Source organism: Xiphias gladius, chromosome 23, assembly GCF_016859285.1.
Source record: "Xiphias gladius isolate SHS-SW01 ecotype Sanya breed wild chromosome 23, ASM1685928v1, whole genome shotgun sequence".
Taxonomy (NCBI): Eukaryota; Metazoa; Chordata; class Actinopteri; order Istiophoriformes; family Xiphiidae; genus Xiphias; species Xiphias gladius.
Window position 1 is genome coordinate 13706014 of NC_053422.1, and position 19741 is coordinate 13725754.

Sequence of the window (19741 nt, forward strand, 5' to 3'; positions counted from 1 at the left end):
AACATTCCCCCATGAGCAAGCACTTGGAGACAACAGCAAGGAAAAACTCCCCTTTAACAGGCAGAAACCTTGAACAGAACGTGGCACATGGTGGGTGGCCATCTGCCTCGACCGGCTGGGCTGGGTTTGGGGTGGGGGCGGGGTGGGGGGTAGAAGTAGAAAACTACGGGAGAGAGTAGATGTCAAGTTAGTACCTAGACTGGGCACTTCCAAAACCTGGTCCACTAAGCAGAACCAGGTACGCAACAAACTGCAGCTTGTAACTGAAGAGGCAAGAAAGCTCCATCTGAAGCGAATCCGCCTGCCATCCATTTGTAAGAGGTTAATGTAAATCTAAATGGAGGAATTTCCGTTTAGATTTACTCACTGGCAGACAGGGATTCTGTCTCATCAGTGAAATGCAACCATGAGATTTATCAACAACTACAATCACACCTTCCCTGTAAACCACATAACTTACTCCTCTGTCTCACCCAATTAATCTCTCTCGACACCCATTTTTTTGGATGGGGACGCTGCTTTGAGTGTGTCCTCCCAATGTTTCTTCCCTTTTGTCTTCAAATTGAGGCTTCGTTTCCTCCAACAGTCCAAATACATATTGGTAACGTTTAATTGCCCATAGAAAATTAGAAATAAACTAAATAAATAAATAGATACATAAAATAAAATGTCATTTGACTTGTTGACTCATTACCTCTGCTTTTAGAAACCAGGTTTAACAACATGTTGCTAAAATCTCCCAAATATCATCACTGTGAACTGTACTTTGTCATGATTTGTTTGTGTTTCTGTGGTTTTGTTTCTCTTTGTGGTAGTTTTGTGTCTCTCTAATAGGCAGAATACAGGGAATGGTTGAACTTGACATTTAAAATTTATGTTAACTTTATTCTAACAAGACAAAGTTAAAGTCTAGTATATGGATGGACTGCCCTTTATCTGTTTGCTTTTAATACCTAATAAAGACTGAATTCCCAAAAAACTGTTCTCATTCACATGTTTTTCTGTTTGTTTTTTTCATTGCATTTTTTGATTACATGTTAACCAGCTGTCACGTCCGAGCTATTCCCAAACTGCTGCTCTGCACTGCTAAATCCTGCTTTTATACCAGCAGTGTTGTCTGACAAAATCACTGTACACATAAATTAAAGACAACAGCTGTGCTCTGATTTCGTCTATATTTATTTGTAAAATGATCACTCAGAGAAAGTTTGAGGCTCATTCAAGTCTATGTCAGCTGCCGTCTGATCAGTTGAATGAGATGCATAGAGAGGTGTGCCTGCCCAACTTCGCAGTCGCGGGGCAATACTGGCAACTCGTCTACGGAAATTAGCTTTGTCCAGAGAGGTTGCTAGATATGTGGCTAGGTTTTTTGTGAAAAAAAAAAAGTCGCTAAAGGGGTCTGAAAACTTGACAAAGGATCTTAGTTGGCAACACTGACTGATGACATATTAGAAACTGTTTGTGCCAATTCATTTTGAAAGAGCAACGGCCAATAGGGAAACTCCAACACTTGGCCAGCCAACCAATGGTGTAACTTCATCACTCAGTCAATCAGTCACAGACTTTTGCTTTTCTAGGGCTGGTCTCACCTTTGTGGTCCTCACAAAAATGAAGACTCGCTATTAATACCGAACTCAAAAAAAAACAAAACAGTATCAGTAATTCTACACTAAGAAAGGGAAGATTCCTTTACTATCAAGAAAAAGCCATACAGTATAGATGAAACTGCAGCGGAATAAAGTGTAAAACCTAATTTAAATAATACTGATAACTAAAGCTAAAGTGTTGTAGTTAAGACGACTGCCAGAACAGGTAAAACATCAGGGCATGCGAGTACTGTATGTGAGTTCTGATGGGTAGGAAGGAAGGTCTGTAAATGGACTGTATTTCTTTTCTAGTCCTATTGACCACTCAAAGCGCTATACACTACTGCCACATTCACCCATTCACACACACATTCATACAGCAGTTTCCTATACACACATACACTTTCACACACCGAGGATACATAGGAGGCAATTTGGGGTTCAGGATCAAGGTCAAGGACAGTTCCACACGCAAACTGGAGTAGCCGGGAATCAAACCACCGACCTTCTGGTTATTCTTCTGGTTATGAGCTGCTCTACTTCCTGAGCCACAGCCACCCATCTGTTTGTGTTTTGGTTTTCTTGACAACCACTCATCTGATTGACTTCAAAATTCGTGGGTTTACTGCTGAGGACCCAAAAAAGTGCAGTGTTGACTGTTGAGTTTTTTGGACGAGGAGTTTTTGAGAAAGGTTCAAACACCGCTTTTCTAAACATGAAGAAAAATCCTGCAACCAGGACATAAAATGAACAATTCATAAATTGGTCTGTGACGCATTTTCTATTGTTTTAGGTTTGCACTGTCACCAATTAGGCTTATAATATAACAGTAAACAAGGTTAAAGTTCTTACTTTCAGTTTCAAGGGTTTTACTTCCATATTGGGTGAACTTTTAAGGATTATTCATTATTTCATTAATTTCAGTCGCACAGCGTGGGTTGAGGGATGGCAATGGCTAGTTGCCATCCCTAGAGACAGTCTGGATCAGAGTGATTAGTTCAGCTGCCACCTGATGCAAGCTAGGTGGAAGGCATGGAAGGGGACCTGGGCATGCCGATCCCTGTCATTGTAGACCGGTCCTAGGGACATGGAAAATCACCTCTGCGAAGGCTGCGAAGGAGCAGGGGTTGGAGTGGGAGGTGGAGGAGTACCAGTTAGACGTTGTTGCACTCACTTCAATGCACAGTACTGGCTCTGGAACCGAACTCCTGGGGAGGGGCTGGACTCTCCTTTTCCGGAGCTACCCAGGGGGTGAGGCCCCGGGTGAATGTGGGGATACTCACAAGCTCCCGGCTGAACTCTGCTGTGTTGGAGTTCTCCCCAGAGAATGAGAGGGTTGCCTCTATGTGACTGCAAGTTGCTGAAAGGAAGGCTCTGACTGTTTGTGCTTGTGCACCAAATGCCTGGCTGAGGCCCCAGCCAGCATGTTCCTCAACTCCCACCTCTGGAAGAACTTCTCAACATTAAAAGTGAAGCATGTAGTTTGAAAATATGAACAGGAGAGCATGAATTTAACATCTGTCTTGCTTGTCCAAGTATGTAAGCAAAAAGGCAAAAATTGTTATGGTAGAATGAAATAAGAGACATGTTACATTTTTCGTAAACATACACTACTTTTAACATTATGACCGTGGTTTGTGTTCAGTATTGTCATATCTATGTGGCTATTTAAAGGACAGAACTGAAATGCAATACATTTCTTCAGTTTGTTTTTATGTTTCTTTGTGATTTGATTTTAATGTGGCATGGAAAATTCATGTCACAGTGAAAACTAGGTATTCATCCAGTTATGATCGACAGAAAGCTAAATAACTGTCCCTTTAACCTGTTTTTCATTGAATTGTGACAGTAGATGCATACATCAAAATAAACATGACAATTTGCCTTGTATTTCACTTTATTTCTTTGTTTAATTAGTTTTTAAATAGGCATTTTCAATCTTCTACAGCAGGATAGTTTGTACTACTAGCCCATATTTATGTTTTTTATTCTTAACCATACACTTGAATACTTGAAATTGCATTTTTTGTGCTACACCAACCCATGGATGAGTGCACAATTTTTTCTTCTTTAAAACGACTTTTGCAAATGCAGTGCAAACAATATTAAAGCCTCCCTCCTGTATTAAGTCAGTATTAAATCAGTTTAAGAGTAATAGCAGGTTGTAATCCTGTGTTTTCAGTTTTAACTCTGGGATTCCATAAAAATAATAATAATTATACAATAAATAATACATTATGAAATATATAACCATGTATAATTATGTATATTATTTTTTTTGTCCTCTTTTTACACATTTCCACATTATTACACTAATGGCGTCAAACACTGTGGCTATATAAGACAAGGAACAAGATTAGCTTGAAAAAAAAGTGTCATGCAAAGCAATAGTAACTGGGTGGTGCCCAGTAAATGGATTCAAAAAATGCTTTCAGAATATTTGTGTATGTGCCAGAGATGTATTAACAGAGTTGGATAAGGGTCTCCTACTCCAATTTATCCATGTGGCAACTCGTGGTATTGCAATGAGAAAATTGCCTGCAGCTCAGAAAGCTATCTTCTAATATTTGTAAGTTGTGAACATTATGTCCACAACATGGACATCATTACCTCATCATATGTTGTTGGCCTCCACTAACTCTTGAGGGAAACATCTGGCTTTTTAGCTGCTACTGTAAACGATCCACCATGTTCATTGGCTAGTTGCTAACTTTGTCTGGCTGCCATTTGGTGCTGGGCAGGTAGCGAACAGCAGGTTTACCAGAGCTGCTTCTTTGAAAACAGCTGCCTGCATCTGGAAGCAATGCTGACAAGAGTGGTGAGAGTGAACCAAAACAGGCTGTAAACCCAAAACAATGAATTGAAAGACTGAAATGCTCAGTAGAGCTGAGGAGAAATGTGTTGAGTAATACTTCTCTGATGCTTCATCACCATGAGTAACACCTCTGACATTGATCTCAACAAATAACAAAGATTGGTTGGGTTGCTATAAAATTTTGTGCTAAGATTAGGAATCCTTGTGACATTGGTGATCCCCTAACTTTTCCACGGGTGTCAGTTCTTAGAGGATTTCTTTATATGGTCATCCACTCCAAGGTCAGCTTGTTCTCCCCAAACAGTATATTTGGGTTGTATTATAGGCATTTAATGTACTCCAGCATACAAATAACTGACGGCGCAGGTTTACTATACAGTTTGTCAACAGCAGAATAACGTTTTAATGGCAACGTTAACTTTTGTATTTCCTGACAGCAGATGTTTTCCACTTCAGGTGGCATTTTAGTGCATTTCCAACAAGTATTAATGGGCATAGACAGGACAAATTTTATATACCGATTCTGATTGAAAGACAAAATCCACCATAATGTCACATAATAAGCAGGTAATGGGCGTAATATTTACTTAAAAGAGATGTCCTGCTGTAATCTTTGTTGCTGTGAATGTTCGTGCTGTCCACTCTCATATTCCAGATTTGATTCGGGCTCAAACATGTATGAATGGATTGAGAAGTTTCCAGTCCATTCAGTTATGTTATGTTACTTACTTTTAGTTTCTACTCACTAGTTTCTTAGTTACAGTTTGCTTATTTGTTTCAAAAGTGATAGGTGCACTGCCCCTCAGCAGGTTTCCAAATGTTTGGCCAAACAGAAGAAAGTGGGCTTTTAAGGGGGCCACTTAACCGAAGGGCTGCAAAAAAGCCAGTTTGAAATAAATAAGGACTGAGTCATGTATCAAGGTTATTAAAGGTTATTTTTATAAAAATGTTTGCGGTATAATTTGTGGTTGACAGAGGCAAATAATTATGTTGCATTATAGAACATGCCTTCTGGGAAAATCGCCACCTTAACATGGTGAAGGGGTTTATGTCCCTTGGTGATCCTTGGCTTTTTTTTTTTGGGAGGCAACAGCGCCGGGTAGGGTCTCCCGGGGCAAATTGGTCCCAGGGGAGGGGCCAGACTAAGAGCAATTCATACTTCCCTGCCCCTGAACGGGGGAACACAGCACAACACCTGCAGGGAACATTTCTTGGGGAGCTGCTATCAAATCTGAATTCAAGATGCTCGTAAGGACAAACCTTTCACAGGCAAATGCCATTTGATAAACGCTTGAGGATCTGTTAGTAGAAAGATTTTTTGTGGTGGTCTCACTGTATGTCCATAGTGTTTTATTATTCTGCTGCCATCACAGCACCTTCCAAGTAGTGAGCATATATCTAACCCAGACAAGGCAAACATATGGGTCAAGGACAGTTATTTATATTGTGAGAGTATCCAATTAAGTCAGAATGTCAACCTGAAACTGTCTGAAGCTAATGGGTTTCAATCAGCATGAAAGATGGCTTGATAAATATCAAAGGCAAGGGCATACATGAGAGGAGACAGCTTAATATTAATGACCAGGAGGACCATTTAGATGGAGATGTTTTAGTGCACGGATCAGATATGCATGGATCCAAGAGGCAACATGGTACACTTAAAAAATTGTCAAGCGGCGTTATTTTGCGAGTTTAGATAATAAATCGGAGTGCAGTCACTATAGGCCTCACAAGGCCAACAAAAGGGGCCTGCTTTTTATTGCTTACAGTTACATTGCTGAAAAACCCCTTCAACAAACCTCACTTCTTCTGCACTAAGCCTGATGTCAGTCCACATTTACTCACTATAGGCTTATTAAGCCTATAGCACGGAGCCTCCACGGGAATGTATTCTTCAGAAAGACATTGTTCAAAACTGTCTGAAGTTCTGACATTTTCATTTGGTGCTGTATAAGCTTTTTCAACAAGGGATATTCAGTTTTCTGTTATTGTCTATGTGCAATTATGTATGGGAACATATGCACAAATACTGACTTGACCAATGTCTTTATCTCCAACCATCAATTTTAAAAAGCATTGTAAACTGCAACTTCGAACTCCTCAGTAAGAAAGTCGAGGGTGTATTTTCTTAATCCATTAACCTGTGAAATTGGCTGTAGGGGATGAAGAAGAGCTCCTCTGAGACACCCTCCCCTATGGCTTGGCCAAAACCTCTTCTGGAGTGTTTCATCCAAATGGAAGCACTCAATCTTAAGGACGGCTTGGTCAAAAGCGTTTGCAGCACACTGACTGCCAGCGCGGGTCACCAATAAGTGCTATAGATACACTTATTAGCCTGTCAAAAATTATGTGGAACTGATACCTGAATCATCTTATCCTCTCCAGGCATCTCATATAAATCAATAGAACCCATAGAAATATCATTTAAGTGTACCACATTTCTAGAAATGTAATGTTTTGATACTCAGAGAAAAATGCAGCAGAGAAATGGAGCAAGAAAAGACGATAAAAAAAGAAGTGAATATGTACAAAAACAAACTTTCTATTATGACATCATTTTATTCAGTTTACAATCATACCAGATTTACCATCAAAATTCTTAATTATTTTTGGCTTGATCGCAACAGCGGGGTCTTCCTTATAAATGTGACTGTCTGTGACTGAGTGAGTGAGTGATTGAGTGAGTGACAAAATTGCAACATTGGCTGTTGCTCTTTCAAAGTGAATTGGCAGAAACAGTTTCTATTGTGTCATCAGGATGATGTTTACAGGAAGTGTTGTCAACTTAGCGCCTTTATTTGCTAGATTTAAAGACTTTTCAGACCACTTTAGCCAGTTTTTCCTTTCAAGAGCATCATGTGACAAATCTCACGACTTTTTGTATCCAACCTTAGCTACTTTCTGTGTAGGAGACTTGCCAGTGTTGCCCCACGAGCGTGAGGTCGGATTTTCCCTCTGCAGGCACACCTCTCTAAGCGTCTCATTCAATTGACCGCTAGCAGCTGCCAACTTTCTCTCTGAGTGATCAATTTATAAGTAAATATCGCTGAAATCACAGCACAGCCATTGTCTTTAATTGATATCAGTGGGGATTTTGTTAGATGATGTGGCAGTTATAAAATCAGGATTTTAGCAGTGCAGAGCAGCAGTTTGGAAATAGCTTGGACGTGACTGCTGGTTTACATGTAGTCTTAATGGGCTGTGTTTCAGTCACTATTTTTTTTACTTGTTCCGTTGTCTGACAACAGAAAAACATGTAAATGAGAACAGGTTTATTTGGATTTGGGCTGTATTAAATTGTTGTATATGTGAGCACAGAGAGTAGGAGAGAAGCAAACAGATAAAGGGCAGTCCAGCCATATAGTAGGTTTTGAACCCCAAAGAAGAGGTCCTTGATTACAGACCCTTTTAGATAAAAGTAGCCTTCTCATTTAGCCAGTGACCATTGATTTATCACAGATTTTTGTTGCTGATTCAGCAGTAGTTAGCTAGCTAATTAGCTAACATTGGCTAAAGTGAGTTGGTTTGAAATGGCGACTTTTTAATGTTTCCTGCTGAGGATTTTAACCTTGTAAAAGGGGTCTCAAATATTCACTTGATAGGTGAAATTACAATATGATGATAAAAGACTGTGGCTATAGCTAGAGGGCAAAGCTAATCTTTGTATTATAGATTAGTATACTATACAAGTATGATAATGACTGACGTAAGATCAGACTGTTTTTTTCGTTCTAACATAGTTTGGCTGCCAGGCTTACATGTGTATTTGTATTTTCAAACAGTTTTAACAACTAATGTGTTTGACTAATGTAACGCCACCTCAAGTCATGTTCAGGGGTTGCTGAAGTATAAATTTCCCCAAATCCCCAAAGTAGGACAAAGCTGCTAACGTTACCTTAAACTCTGAGAGCATCCAGGACCGGCAACATGACTCGAGTTGGCGTTACGTTCGCCAAACACATTAGTCCTCATCCTCGAAGACTTTTCTCCTTAAACATTAAAAGTGAAAACTGTATATATATATATATATATATATAAAAGCTGTAACCCCACAAGATACTGTAGTTTCTTAGTGATATGCTAACTCTTCTCTTTGGAGTAGCTTAAGCTAACATAATTACATTAGAGCATTTGAAGACATAATTTAATGCATTTGTTACACCTTTTGTGTTGTTTTTTTGGTTTTGGAAAGACTAAAAGAATCCTCCAAAGTGTCAAGTCTGGTGTTAAGCTATGACTGAGTAAACACTTTTTATGGAAGGGGGTTTAGCTAACGCTCAAGAAAAGAGGGAATGAACCCGCTAACACCCCTCCTGCTCTAAGCCTTCCTAAGGTTTTTTGCCAAAACTGTTCATCAATATGTCAGTAACGGTAACAATATCCCTATGAAACCAACACCCTGACATCTCCATAGGGAAAGATGGAAAGGTAGAGATTTCAGCTCAGATCTCTCTAAAGCACCTGTGAACGTACTGCTCTCTTTCAGCAGGACCATCAAGTTTCCAGGGCTCTCTGAGATGCCACCGAGCCGTTTGATTTATTCCATCGTCACAGATTAATCTAGATATTGACTGTGTGTGGTGTGAACGTTAGTGTGTGTCTTGGGGAGAGAGATGGTGTCTGATAGAGACAGAGGCAGTGGGCTTGGTGATCTACTGCCTGTTTAGATCCTCATTTCCCAGGGTTCATAGCTCTCTTCCATCAACCCGCAGGCAGGGAGCCAGGCCTTTGCTCTCTCCTCAACGATGGTATAATTCATCCTCACTTAGGAAAGGTAAGGGCTGCAGCTGTCTGCCTCAACAGGTCCAAAGGCAACTCATTTGTATCACTTCACTTTGATCTGCGCCCTCTGTTTTTCTCATCCTTGACTTATTGTGTGGATTGTGTGATGTTGCTTTTTAAATGCTTCATGCTCTCAGCAGAAAAGGAAAAGGGAGCCTCTGAAGAATTTTCTTAAGCAAAGGTTAAATAGGCAAAGATGAAGCCAAGGGAAGAAAGCAACCTTTTTACAAGACATGTGCAACCACCCACATCCAAGCAGGAATAAATACACATTGAAAACATGGGCAGGATTGGGCACAATTGCACTCCTACACACAATGTCAGAATCTCCTATTTGAAAGCAGATCAGCCTCTAATTCAGCCACATTTAAAAGTGTCTGTCTTTCTCCAAAGCAGATGGCAATAAATGAGGCTTTTTTTTTTTTTTCGAATCACTACTTCTCTGCTCAGGGTAGGTGCAGCTGGAGCAGGTGTGTGTTAGGGAAACAGGCCAGAGGCTTGATGCAGATTTGCAGTTCATTATATCCAGCTGTGCATTTGTAGTTCTGACAGACCAAACCTGAAGTGCTACCTCGCTGACACACACAGATGGCTGTCCACAACTGATGACAAATTTGCTGGATTTAGTAAAGGGGGTAGAATTATCTGAAGTGAATTGTAATGACACATTTTAATGATGGGAATAAAACCCTGTTTTACTACACAGACAAATATTACAATGACTAACCCCAGATCTGCTTTTGGTCCAAGTTCTTTCTCACATGAGGAGTTATGTGTTGAAAACCTGGAGAAGTAATAAGAAAGCAGTTGACGGTAGTTGTGTATTGCCTTGCTGATGATTGTTTGCACAATTTATTAGGGTATTGATGAGACAATAAAAAAATTTTTTTAAGGGAAAATTCTATTAAGTTTAGTGCCCTGCAAATGGGCTACTGACTCCATTTGGGAGGACAACAGTCTGCATCCATTTACTGCTTCATTTGCATCTGTATTATTTATAGTATAGATGTACAAAGTCGCTGCTTTGAATGAACCATCAAAAAGTACATAATTTTGTGCCAGCTCTGCCTGAGAAACTACCGCACCAGTGGCAGCAACGACAACAACAACAGTAATTTTATACAATTCACTGTGCTTCCCAATGAAATAAAGTCAAAAATCAGACAGAATAAAGCCCTGGTCAGAACACAAAATGGCTGCGGGATACGTTTGTACATCCTTGCAACACAGGTAATGCTTGGTGACCAGTGTTTGGCAGTTATGCATTTCTTAGTAACCTGTTGCCGTAATGTGATTACTTTTTTCAGTAATTAGTGTAAAGTGTAAGGAATTACAATTTGAAATTCATATTCGTATTCTGAACATAGGACAAAAGGAACTATTTTATTTTAAATGTTCTGCAAATACTGTCTTTTTTGGGAGATCAGAGGGGAGAACATCACAATAATCTATTGCCTGCTATAAAAGCGTATATTAGTCTTGCACTGTTCTCTGAAGAGACAAATTATCTTACTTTGTTTTATTTCACCTGTGGAATGAAGCAGCTTGGCCACGTTTCTAATGCGCTGTATACACATTTTTACACTGTACATTGTGATTGGACGCTTATGATTTAAAGTATGCTACTGGGCATCCCCAGTAGACAAAGTCATGACCCCTTCAGTTAGTAGGTAATAATAATAATGATAATAATAATAATGTGAATTGATGGAATACGGTTTATCAGGCAAAACTCAGGCCCCAGTTGTGAAATGCTCCCCACCATGTAGACTTTTAATTCAGTATAATTAGAGATTTGTATGCCACATCAGAGGCTTTGGTGACAAATGACTTAACAAGCTACACAGGGAGTCCTAATTATTCTGCAATTAGAAATGTAATTATTGGTTACTCCAATGGCGTTCTTGCTAGCTGGCTAGCAGTGTGAATGAGCGACAGAATGAGCATAACCTTTAACCACCAGCTAATCTGTCACACATAGAAAGGTAAATAGGCCTTCAATCAAAGCCCCACTATTTAAACTTGTGGGCTTAACTGGACGGAGTTGAGGCACTGAGGCCTTCAAGCCATAAATCCAAATCCAAACTGGATTAAGAAGCACAAAATAACCCTTCAGATAGCTAAAACAAGCCCAAATACAGTATACTCAGTAATCAAACTACTGCTATCCTAACCTGTCGAGCTGGAGTTGTAAAGTCATGATCTAGAGACCAGATCAGAGGTAATGGGTTGTAATTGGATTCCCCTCAGCCTTTCAGTGTTGACCAAATTTACCGTAGGCACTACATGATGAGCATCAGTCTGCCAAATGTTAGTCTTGTGTAGTCAAACTGTGTTAATGAACCTCACAGAGGCCTGGGGAAAGTCATGAACAAGAGATTTGGTAGAAATGATGCAGGATACCTATAAACTATAACTATATAATATATAACTATGAAGAGTACGGTCTAGACCTGCTCTATATGAAAAATGATCTGAGATAATTCTGCTATGATTTGGCGCAATATAAATAAATTTGAATTGCATTGAATAGATAGCATAGGCTGTTATTGTATACCTCATACGTTTTTATTATTATACCTCAAACCAATTTTATTATGTCAGAACTGATATCAGTCTGGTGATGTTTTTCCGTCCTGCAGCAACCATATATTCATTCAGTATAAGCGAAATGTTTTGGCTTGATCGACATGAAAAGTGTAAAAACTCTTGTGAAAGTATTGGATGTTTGCCCACAGAGCAAAGGATAGGTCTTAGAACATTTATCATTACTGTGGCTGTTCGTACCCGATCAGGAAGCTGAAGGTGGACAGTTTTCTTTTTTCCATTAATTTAATAGAAAATAACAATGTAATTAGGTACTATTTACAGGGTGAAGAAGAGACTGTTTTTTATTTTATTTTATTTAAATTTCGTTAGTTTTTGTGAGTTTAAAAAGCAGTTGTTGATTCCAAGGAATTTCTTTGGAAGAACATGGTGTCATATTTACTTGAATATGAGAGCTGGAAGTGTAACAATTGAACCCTATCTCTATTTTACTTATAATTAAGTAAAATAGACATGGTTCTTTTCAAGATACAGAATTATTAGGAATTAACATCCGTAAAATAAAGGATTACCATCTTTTCCAAGTGATCCACTGTGCGGCAAACTTAATATAGATACAGTACACAGTCATCATTGGAACGCAGCTGTAATAAGTTTTTACTTTACTTTGAAAATTCTTAATATGCTGTATGTGCCATCTATTTGGTACATGCAATCTACACAAACTTTAATAAGCAGAGTCAGCTTGCCCCACGTTGACATTTATCTAGCTCAGCAATGGCACTAATAAACCAGAAAGAATTTGCTTCACAGCAACACCTGCCTCCTCAGCAGTGATGGTACTGCTGAAAGTGTCATCAAATTTTCCATTCTCTTTGGGGAAAAAATGTCAAACAGTGTAGTTAGCCGACAATGCTCTTGTGAAGATCACCATTAGCAGACTTTGAGTAAAATCCATTAAATACTCTCAGAACTTTTTTTGGACCTTTTTGTACTAGCACATTCTCTAGCTTTAGGTCAGACATTCGCACAGATTTGGTCCAAACTATCCAAGGTCATGGGCATGACGCATGTTTGCGATACCATATTGATCCCTGAGGGATAAAGTTAATCTTCTCAGCAGGGGAAGCAGTGTAGAGTCAGGTGCATAGCAGTGACCTTGGAGCTGATATGGTTTTGGTGTCTTGCTTAAGGATATTGCCGGGCATAGACACAGGTTCATGGGGCCACATGCTATGGATGATACCATCCTATTATTTTTATGTTTCTACACCGACACACTTTTATCATATTTTATATGGTGGTCAGTATAAACTTTCACTGGGTTCAATTGAAATTCCACTAGTGTCATTGTGAGAACAGTCCTGCCTCACAGGAAACGAGCTACAAAATAAGCGAGCATATTGTTCATCATTTCAGGGTCAGTGTGTGTTTGCCATGCTTGCAGGCAGTGTTGGGACCCATGCACTACAGTACTATGTTGTAGTAATAAGGCGCTCGTGCCAGTGATGGGAGATGATGGCAGATGAGCCCTACTAACCCCACCCTGAGCTCTGGAGGAACTGCCAGCCTTACTCTGCCTTTAACCATTCCCTTTGGAAGCTTTGGGATGAGTTTTAAAATGGTGCCCAAACTACACAGCAGAGTTCAGATGCACTGTGAGTGGTCCAAAGCAATGTTTGTGTGTGACATACCTCTCAAAAGAAGATTTATTATGGATCCTGATACATTCATGAACCAGGTTACAAGTGTAGAGGCATTAAAATGTCAATGTCACGAGGAAAAGTTCAACATTTTGGGAAATAAACCTATTTGTGTTCTCGCTGAGAGTTAAACGAAAAGGCCGATACCGCTCACATGTTTGAATAGTCAATATGAAGCCACAGCCGGTTAGCTTAATTTAACATAGCTGTTTTCCCCCATTTCCAGTCTTTATGCTTCACTAGGCTAATCATATAATGGCTCTATAGCTAAATATTTAGCTATTTCACATTAGAGTGGTATTGATCTTCTCATCTCACTCTCAACAAGAAAGAGAATAAGTGTATTTCCCAAAAACTTGAACTGTTCGTTCAAGTACAAGCTAAAATGAATTATTATTTGCTTGTATTTTCTGCAAGTGGGAGGCAAAACAACTGGAAAAGAATCTTGACTCTAACACATCTGGGATCAGACTTTTAATTGGACTTAAATTCACATAAATAACAATGGTTCATATATATTTTGTATATTATACAACTTTATATAATATATATTTCCCCCTATGATTTACTTTCCTCTCTGGCTAAAGTTATATCTATGGAAACAGAAAGCCTTGCACGAAAGCAAAGCTGCTCTTTTTGTGCTGTTTAACAAGGTCCAAGTGCCAAAAGGAGAGGAACATGTTTCTCTAAAGTTGTAAAAAATAATTTCTCAAGTTACACAAACAGAAAAGCAAAAAGGAGAATCTATTGCATTGTCTCTAGGATATTACACTGCACTACAAAGAGTGGGTAGCTATTGAAAATCATCCACTGTATATATTTTACTGTACTGACTTGTGACACAAAGAAAGAAAGAGCACTGCAAACGATCTGATATGCATGGCAATGAACATTTCTTGTTGTGTTTTTTTTTTTGGGGGGGGGGGTACGCTTGACTCGAGATAAGAAACCTCATCATGAAGATAAGGAAAGAGTTATGAACCTGCAGCAAGGTCACATAATCATGCAGTGACCCAGCCAAGCACACTTGCACAGATGAGTTGAGCTTGTCAGTGCGGATCACAAATCAACACATGGCTGTTTTGAGCCTGTAACCGACATCATTCAGCAAGATGGGTGGATATCTGGAAGTCTGGTAACATTCACTAATCTCCCTGACAGAAAAAATAGCTCTCCTCTCACACTGGAGCTCCCACTGTGACTGTGTTACCTTTGACCAGTGGATTAGCGCTGTTGCACTCAGACAATCAAAACCTCAATTGAATAATCATGACGGATGCGTCATGCAGATGCCCTAAATGAACTCTGCAGGTTGAAAGGTACACTGGGAGACCATGTTGTCAGATTTTCACTACCTTTCCATAGCTGAGTTTTACCTCACTGGATCTTTTCTCATTCATAAGTAACTATGGTTTTTTTTTTTAGCAAATTACTGTAATCAGTCAGTGTTTGCAGGGTATGTCTGTTTTTTTAAATCAGGCAAATCATAGCCTGTCAATACAAATGTGTCAAATGTCATGTAAAAAATGTTACATGACATTTGACATCAAGGACATTCTGGTGATGTGTAAAGAGAGTAAAAATGGACATGACATGTCCAGTTTTTCATGTCAAATCTAACAACAAGGCATGTAAATAATTTGCTTTTTTCAACACAGCCTCAACCTCATGATCCCTCCCTACCTTTCTTGCTACCAAACCTCTTATATCTGCATAAACTGTGATACATATTTGATTGTCTGAATCAGCGCTGCTACCTGAATATCAAACCAGAGAGGAACTGCCATCGACACTAGGCCTTCAAATCCAAATAATAAGCAAACAATGGATCCAGCTACAGCTGTTATTTGAGTAGTGATGGGTGGCAAAAAGAGTTCAAGGTCTATTGTAAGGAAATATTCAGGTGAGTCTATATCTGATGAAAACAAGTTTTGGTGAACTTGAAAGAGCTACTTAAATTACCCAGTGAACCATTGTGGGATCCTACAGTGTATCATGCATTTATCACAACAAGGCCAACCTAAACGAAACATGATGTGTGTTAGTGTGTGTTTGTGTGCGTGTGTGTTTGTGTGTATGTGTGTGTGTGTTAACAAATCACAGAGGAAAACACAATCATGCCATGACATTGTGACAGACAGCAAGTTAAAAGTGTTAACCCCTCCTTCCCTGAAATTGTCGAAAAAAGAGATAACTTTTTTTAAAATAGCTATTAGTTTATCATCATTTCATCGTGATAAAAATCGCATAAACATCATCATAATCATATCCCTTTTCTAAAGAAGATAAATTTACTATATGCTATCAAAAAAGACCAATGGGGAGGGAAAGTCACTGGTTGTGTCCAAAGCACAGAGAAAAAACTTTACAGCAGAGACTTCTGTTTTATTGCAAAGTGCTTTGAGTGACCAGATTAGGTAATTGCAAACAAAAAAGTTAACAGTTTTTTATTGCAATAAACATTTGTATGGTTAATATCTGGTAACCATCATTACTGATGATAAATTATTTTGTAAATGTGACTTAACACAACCAGCAACAGTACTGGTTGTCACTTTCTCTCCCCATTACAGCCCTGCCACTCAGCTCCATCTATTCCAATACTCATAGAGGGGAAATAGTGTTAATTAAAAAGTGCATGAATATGTTGAGATTAATAATTAAAGTAAACCATCTTCTTTGTCATAAATAACACGTTTTCCGCTAATATTCAATAAACCTCTTATTATACAAGTCGAGTAGCCACATGGTGCAAATCTACTCCCTGTGACCTTGTTAATATATGGCAGCAACATTAAAACTTCCTGAACCTTGGAAGCTGCTGGGTAAAATCTAGGAGGAAGACCAAGGAAAAGACTTAAGCAAAGACCCCTTACAGCGACTGAAGGTGCCAAACACGAACAGGGACACCAGAAGTTTTTTAATGCACCCTGCTGTGATGCAACATCAGAGGTCCGTGGCTAGCATGTATTTGTGTTAGCAAGATGGTAGCATCTAGCTCCCACAGTAAAAACTTAAAGAAGACACATTCACATTTAACTGAGTAAATTTTTTGAGACAGACTTGTTCACTTTCTCTCTTACTCTTGCCAGAAAAGCCAATACCAGAATGAGTGTATTTCCCAAAAAGTCAAACTATTCCTTTAATTCGGATAACTCTGATCACTTCATCAAATCTAAAATTTATTCATTTGACATAACCTTGACGTGACAGATATACGTTAAATTAATGTTAAAATGTCACCAGATTCTTTTTAAAATGTATTTGTTTCCTCTGCTTTTGCTGTGGTTTGTTTTAATCTACTGGAGTTGAGACATTCAGTAATGTCACTGTGCAAGTTGTACTTCAAACTCTAAATGGCTGACGAGAACATTCCCTCCTTGGTCTTCTGCCCAGGGTCAAATCAAGAGGAAACTGAATCAAAAAATAAGACCTTAAACGGTCAAGAAAACCAGGAATTCTGCCCTGTCCAATGACAGACCACAGCCATCTTCCTCAATGACTCCAGGGCATCAGATGAGTTTTGCGTCAACTGACGTTTACAGTCAAGAGACGTTCCCATTCACTGATGGATTTGCAAAGCATTGGATGGAAACAAACTAACAGGACTGACATTTTTCCAGACTTGTGTGCATATTTCCATCAATTTCTGAATCCATAAAAAAGTAACTAGCCCACTTGTAATGAAGATTAGAGCAGAACTCAGTCACGATGTCAATGTCTTTCAGCTACCAGTCAACCTTTCAGTCACCGGGCCTGAGTGGACTCTGTTAGGCCATCGGTGGACCTTTCTCAGTGGCAGGTCTTCATCCCAGTCAAGTATGGGGACTCTTGTCGGCATAGGCCCATCTGCTGCTGTTGCTGCTCTTGAAGATCTGAGGCCATACCATCGACAAAGTCGGGGACGGGTAGCCCTGAGAGTATCATGACTGACTTGTTCCAGATCATGAAAGTAGGTACGACTGGCAGGAGGAAGGAGATTTCAAAAGTGTGAATGTGCTGGGAGTTCATGGCATCATAGAAGGACAGTGAATTGTTGTCGTAGTCCAGCAGGACACCTAGCCGCCTCAGCTGCAGGCTTGCCTCCACCAGCATCTCCTTGCCATCGTGGCGCACCATAAAGTTGTTATTGCAGCGTGAGAACACCCATGAGGATGAGTTCTTGCCGCTCCATTCGTTTTTCGGGGCTGATTTGTAAGCTACGCCAATGGCATACCTGCAGGGAGGGAACATTTTGGAATGCATTAGTGGTCTGAAACTAGTGTTCTCCTTAATGACTTTACTCGCACAGTCAAGCTACCTCATGCTGAGGACACACAAGATAGGTAGGGGCCCTTTGGGTCTTTCCTGCATGGAGAGGTCTACTTCAGACCCAATTAGTGAAAAGAATATAATTAGGATAAGAGTACACACTGTGTTTGGGGAGTGTGTGTCTGTGGTGTACATGTGTGTGTCTGGGTTTGCATAACAGCCTAGATTTAAACTCCCTAAAGAAAAATATTTCGGTTTACCAAAACTCCTTGCAGGCTTATATAATGCACTCGTGTGCATGTTTCTTACCATGTGGAGGCTCCCAGCAGTACCTCCCAGTAGTGGCACCCGCTGTCAATGAAGACATTACCAGCTGCTCCATAGGAGCCTGTGCCGCTGAAACGCTCTGGGGTGTGGCTTTTCTTCAGTGAGCTCTCATCCTTTTCCATGGTCAGGCAGTCGTTGGAAAGACGAAGCTTCTTGTGGGCTGTCTTTGGGTCCAACTTGAAGGGCTGACCTGGAAAGAGAGAATTTTGTGCTTTAAAAGATACTGTGTTATGGCATCTAATGTTGCCAATGATAATGATCACATAATCATCTCTATCACCAACATCATTATCATCAACCCCTTTTTTTTGGCAACATAGTACCTATATCTAAAATCACAGTTTCCAGTGTTTTGGTGTCTTCCAGCAAGGCATAAAAACTGTAAAATGGTGCAACATACATGGAGGAAAAGAAAAATATTAAAAATAACTTCACTATAAATAGGATATCAAACAGTTCCAGTTCCATAAAAGCAAGGACAATAAAATTCCCTGCATTTCCTTAATGTAATACCTTTAGATCACAAGTAGTATCCAGTCTTTTCATGTTATGGGATATTTGCTCTTCCCTTATTTATGTCCAAATCTGAGAAAGTCCAAGTAAAGAAGAGGGCAGAAAATCGAAAGCAGTCGTTGCACAAATTTTTACCCTAACGTTCTGTTTTGATGTTGCCTCCGTTAGACTGTTTTGTTTAACAGAAATATTTGTTGGCTACAAAGCTTCCTTTATTTATCACAAACCCAAGCCAAAAAAAGGAAAATAAAAAATCACGAGATCTTCATGAGATCATGAGAACCCTGAGTGGAACTTAAGCCCGACTTGATCTACATAAAGAAACCATCACCACACACTACGAGATTTTGTGTCCTGAATTTTCAGAGCTTATTTTGCCTTATATTCTAAGGAAAAATTATAGCGATGGTATTGGATCTCCTAACTGAACAAAAAAAAAAAAAAAAATTCACAAAAATCATGCAGCTACTGGACTTTAAAGCTGTACATCCCCTTGGTCACAGGCCACAAAAAGGGTTATGGGAACTCTTTTTTTTGCTGGCCATTTGGGCAAAATCTGTAAAAACAACACTGAGATTTTACCTCCTTACATAGTTGATATGCCTATTTACACGTTGAGCAGCCACATTTGAAGCCGTTTTTCTAGACTGTTTTGGTCTCCACCAACTACTGAGAGAAATATCTGGCTATGTTCACCAGCTAATCGCTACCTGGTCTGTGGTTTGCTGCTGGGCAAGTAGGATACAGTCAGCTATCTTGCTGTTTTTGAATCTCCCCGCAGAGCTGAGGGGAACTGCAAAGTTGGGTGGTTATTCTCTGCGGGTCTGACCCTAGTCATTTGATCCATTGTAAATATAAATATATTGATAAGTGAATCTTTAAGAATTCGCAATGGTCTGAGATTGAACCTTCAATTTATCTCAACAACAGCCTTATTTGTTTACATTTATTTTTTTACCTACCAAGGTAATAAATCATTTTTTAACAAGTTCAAATTAGTATAAAAAAAAAAAAAGGTTTGTAAAAAAAAAAAATCTATTTTGGGTACATGATCACTCAGTATTATCAAGCCAAAAAAGGCAGAAGATACCACAAGATCAGAAGGCGAAAGACTTGAGTGTATGAATAAAAATTAGAACATGTTTTTAACTCGGAGCAGCAGCGAAAGAAGAAAATAAATAGAAAGTGGGGTGAGAAGTGCTACAACTCACAGGGAG

At 39.3% G+C, this 19741-nt stretch overlaps 1 protein-coding gene across 5 annotated transcripts in view; it reads right to left on the reverse strand.

Moving 5' to 3' along the window:
* Positions 1 to 13892: 13892 nt before the first annotated feature.
* Positions 13893 to 19741, reverse strand: part of mid2 (midline 2) — a 140878-nt gene continuing 135029 nt past the window's right edge. For all 5 annotated transcript variants that reach the window (XM_040119702.1, XM_040119705.1, XM_040119701.1 and 2 more), the window contains 2 exons: positions 17994 to 18201; positions 13893 to 17649 (listed from right to left, as the gene is read on the reverse strand). In XM_040119702.1, coding sequence (XP_039975636.1) covers positions 17226 to 17649; positions 17994 to 18201 — 632 coding nt within the window. In that variant the 3' untranslated portion in view covers positions 13893 to 17225. The remainder of the gene's footprint in view (positions 17650 to 17993; positions 18202 to 19741) is intronic.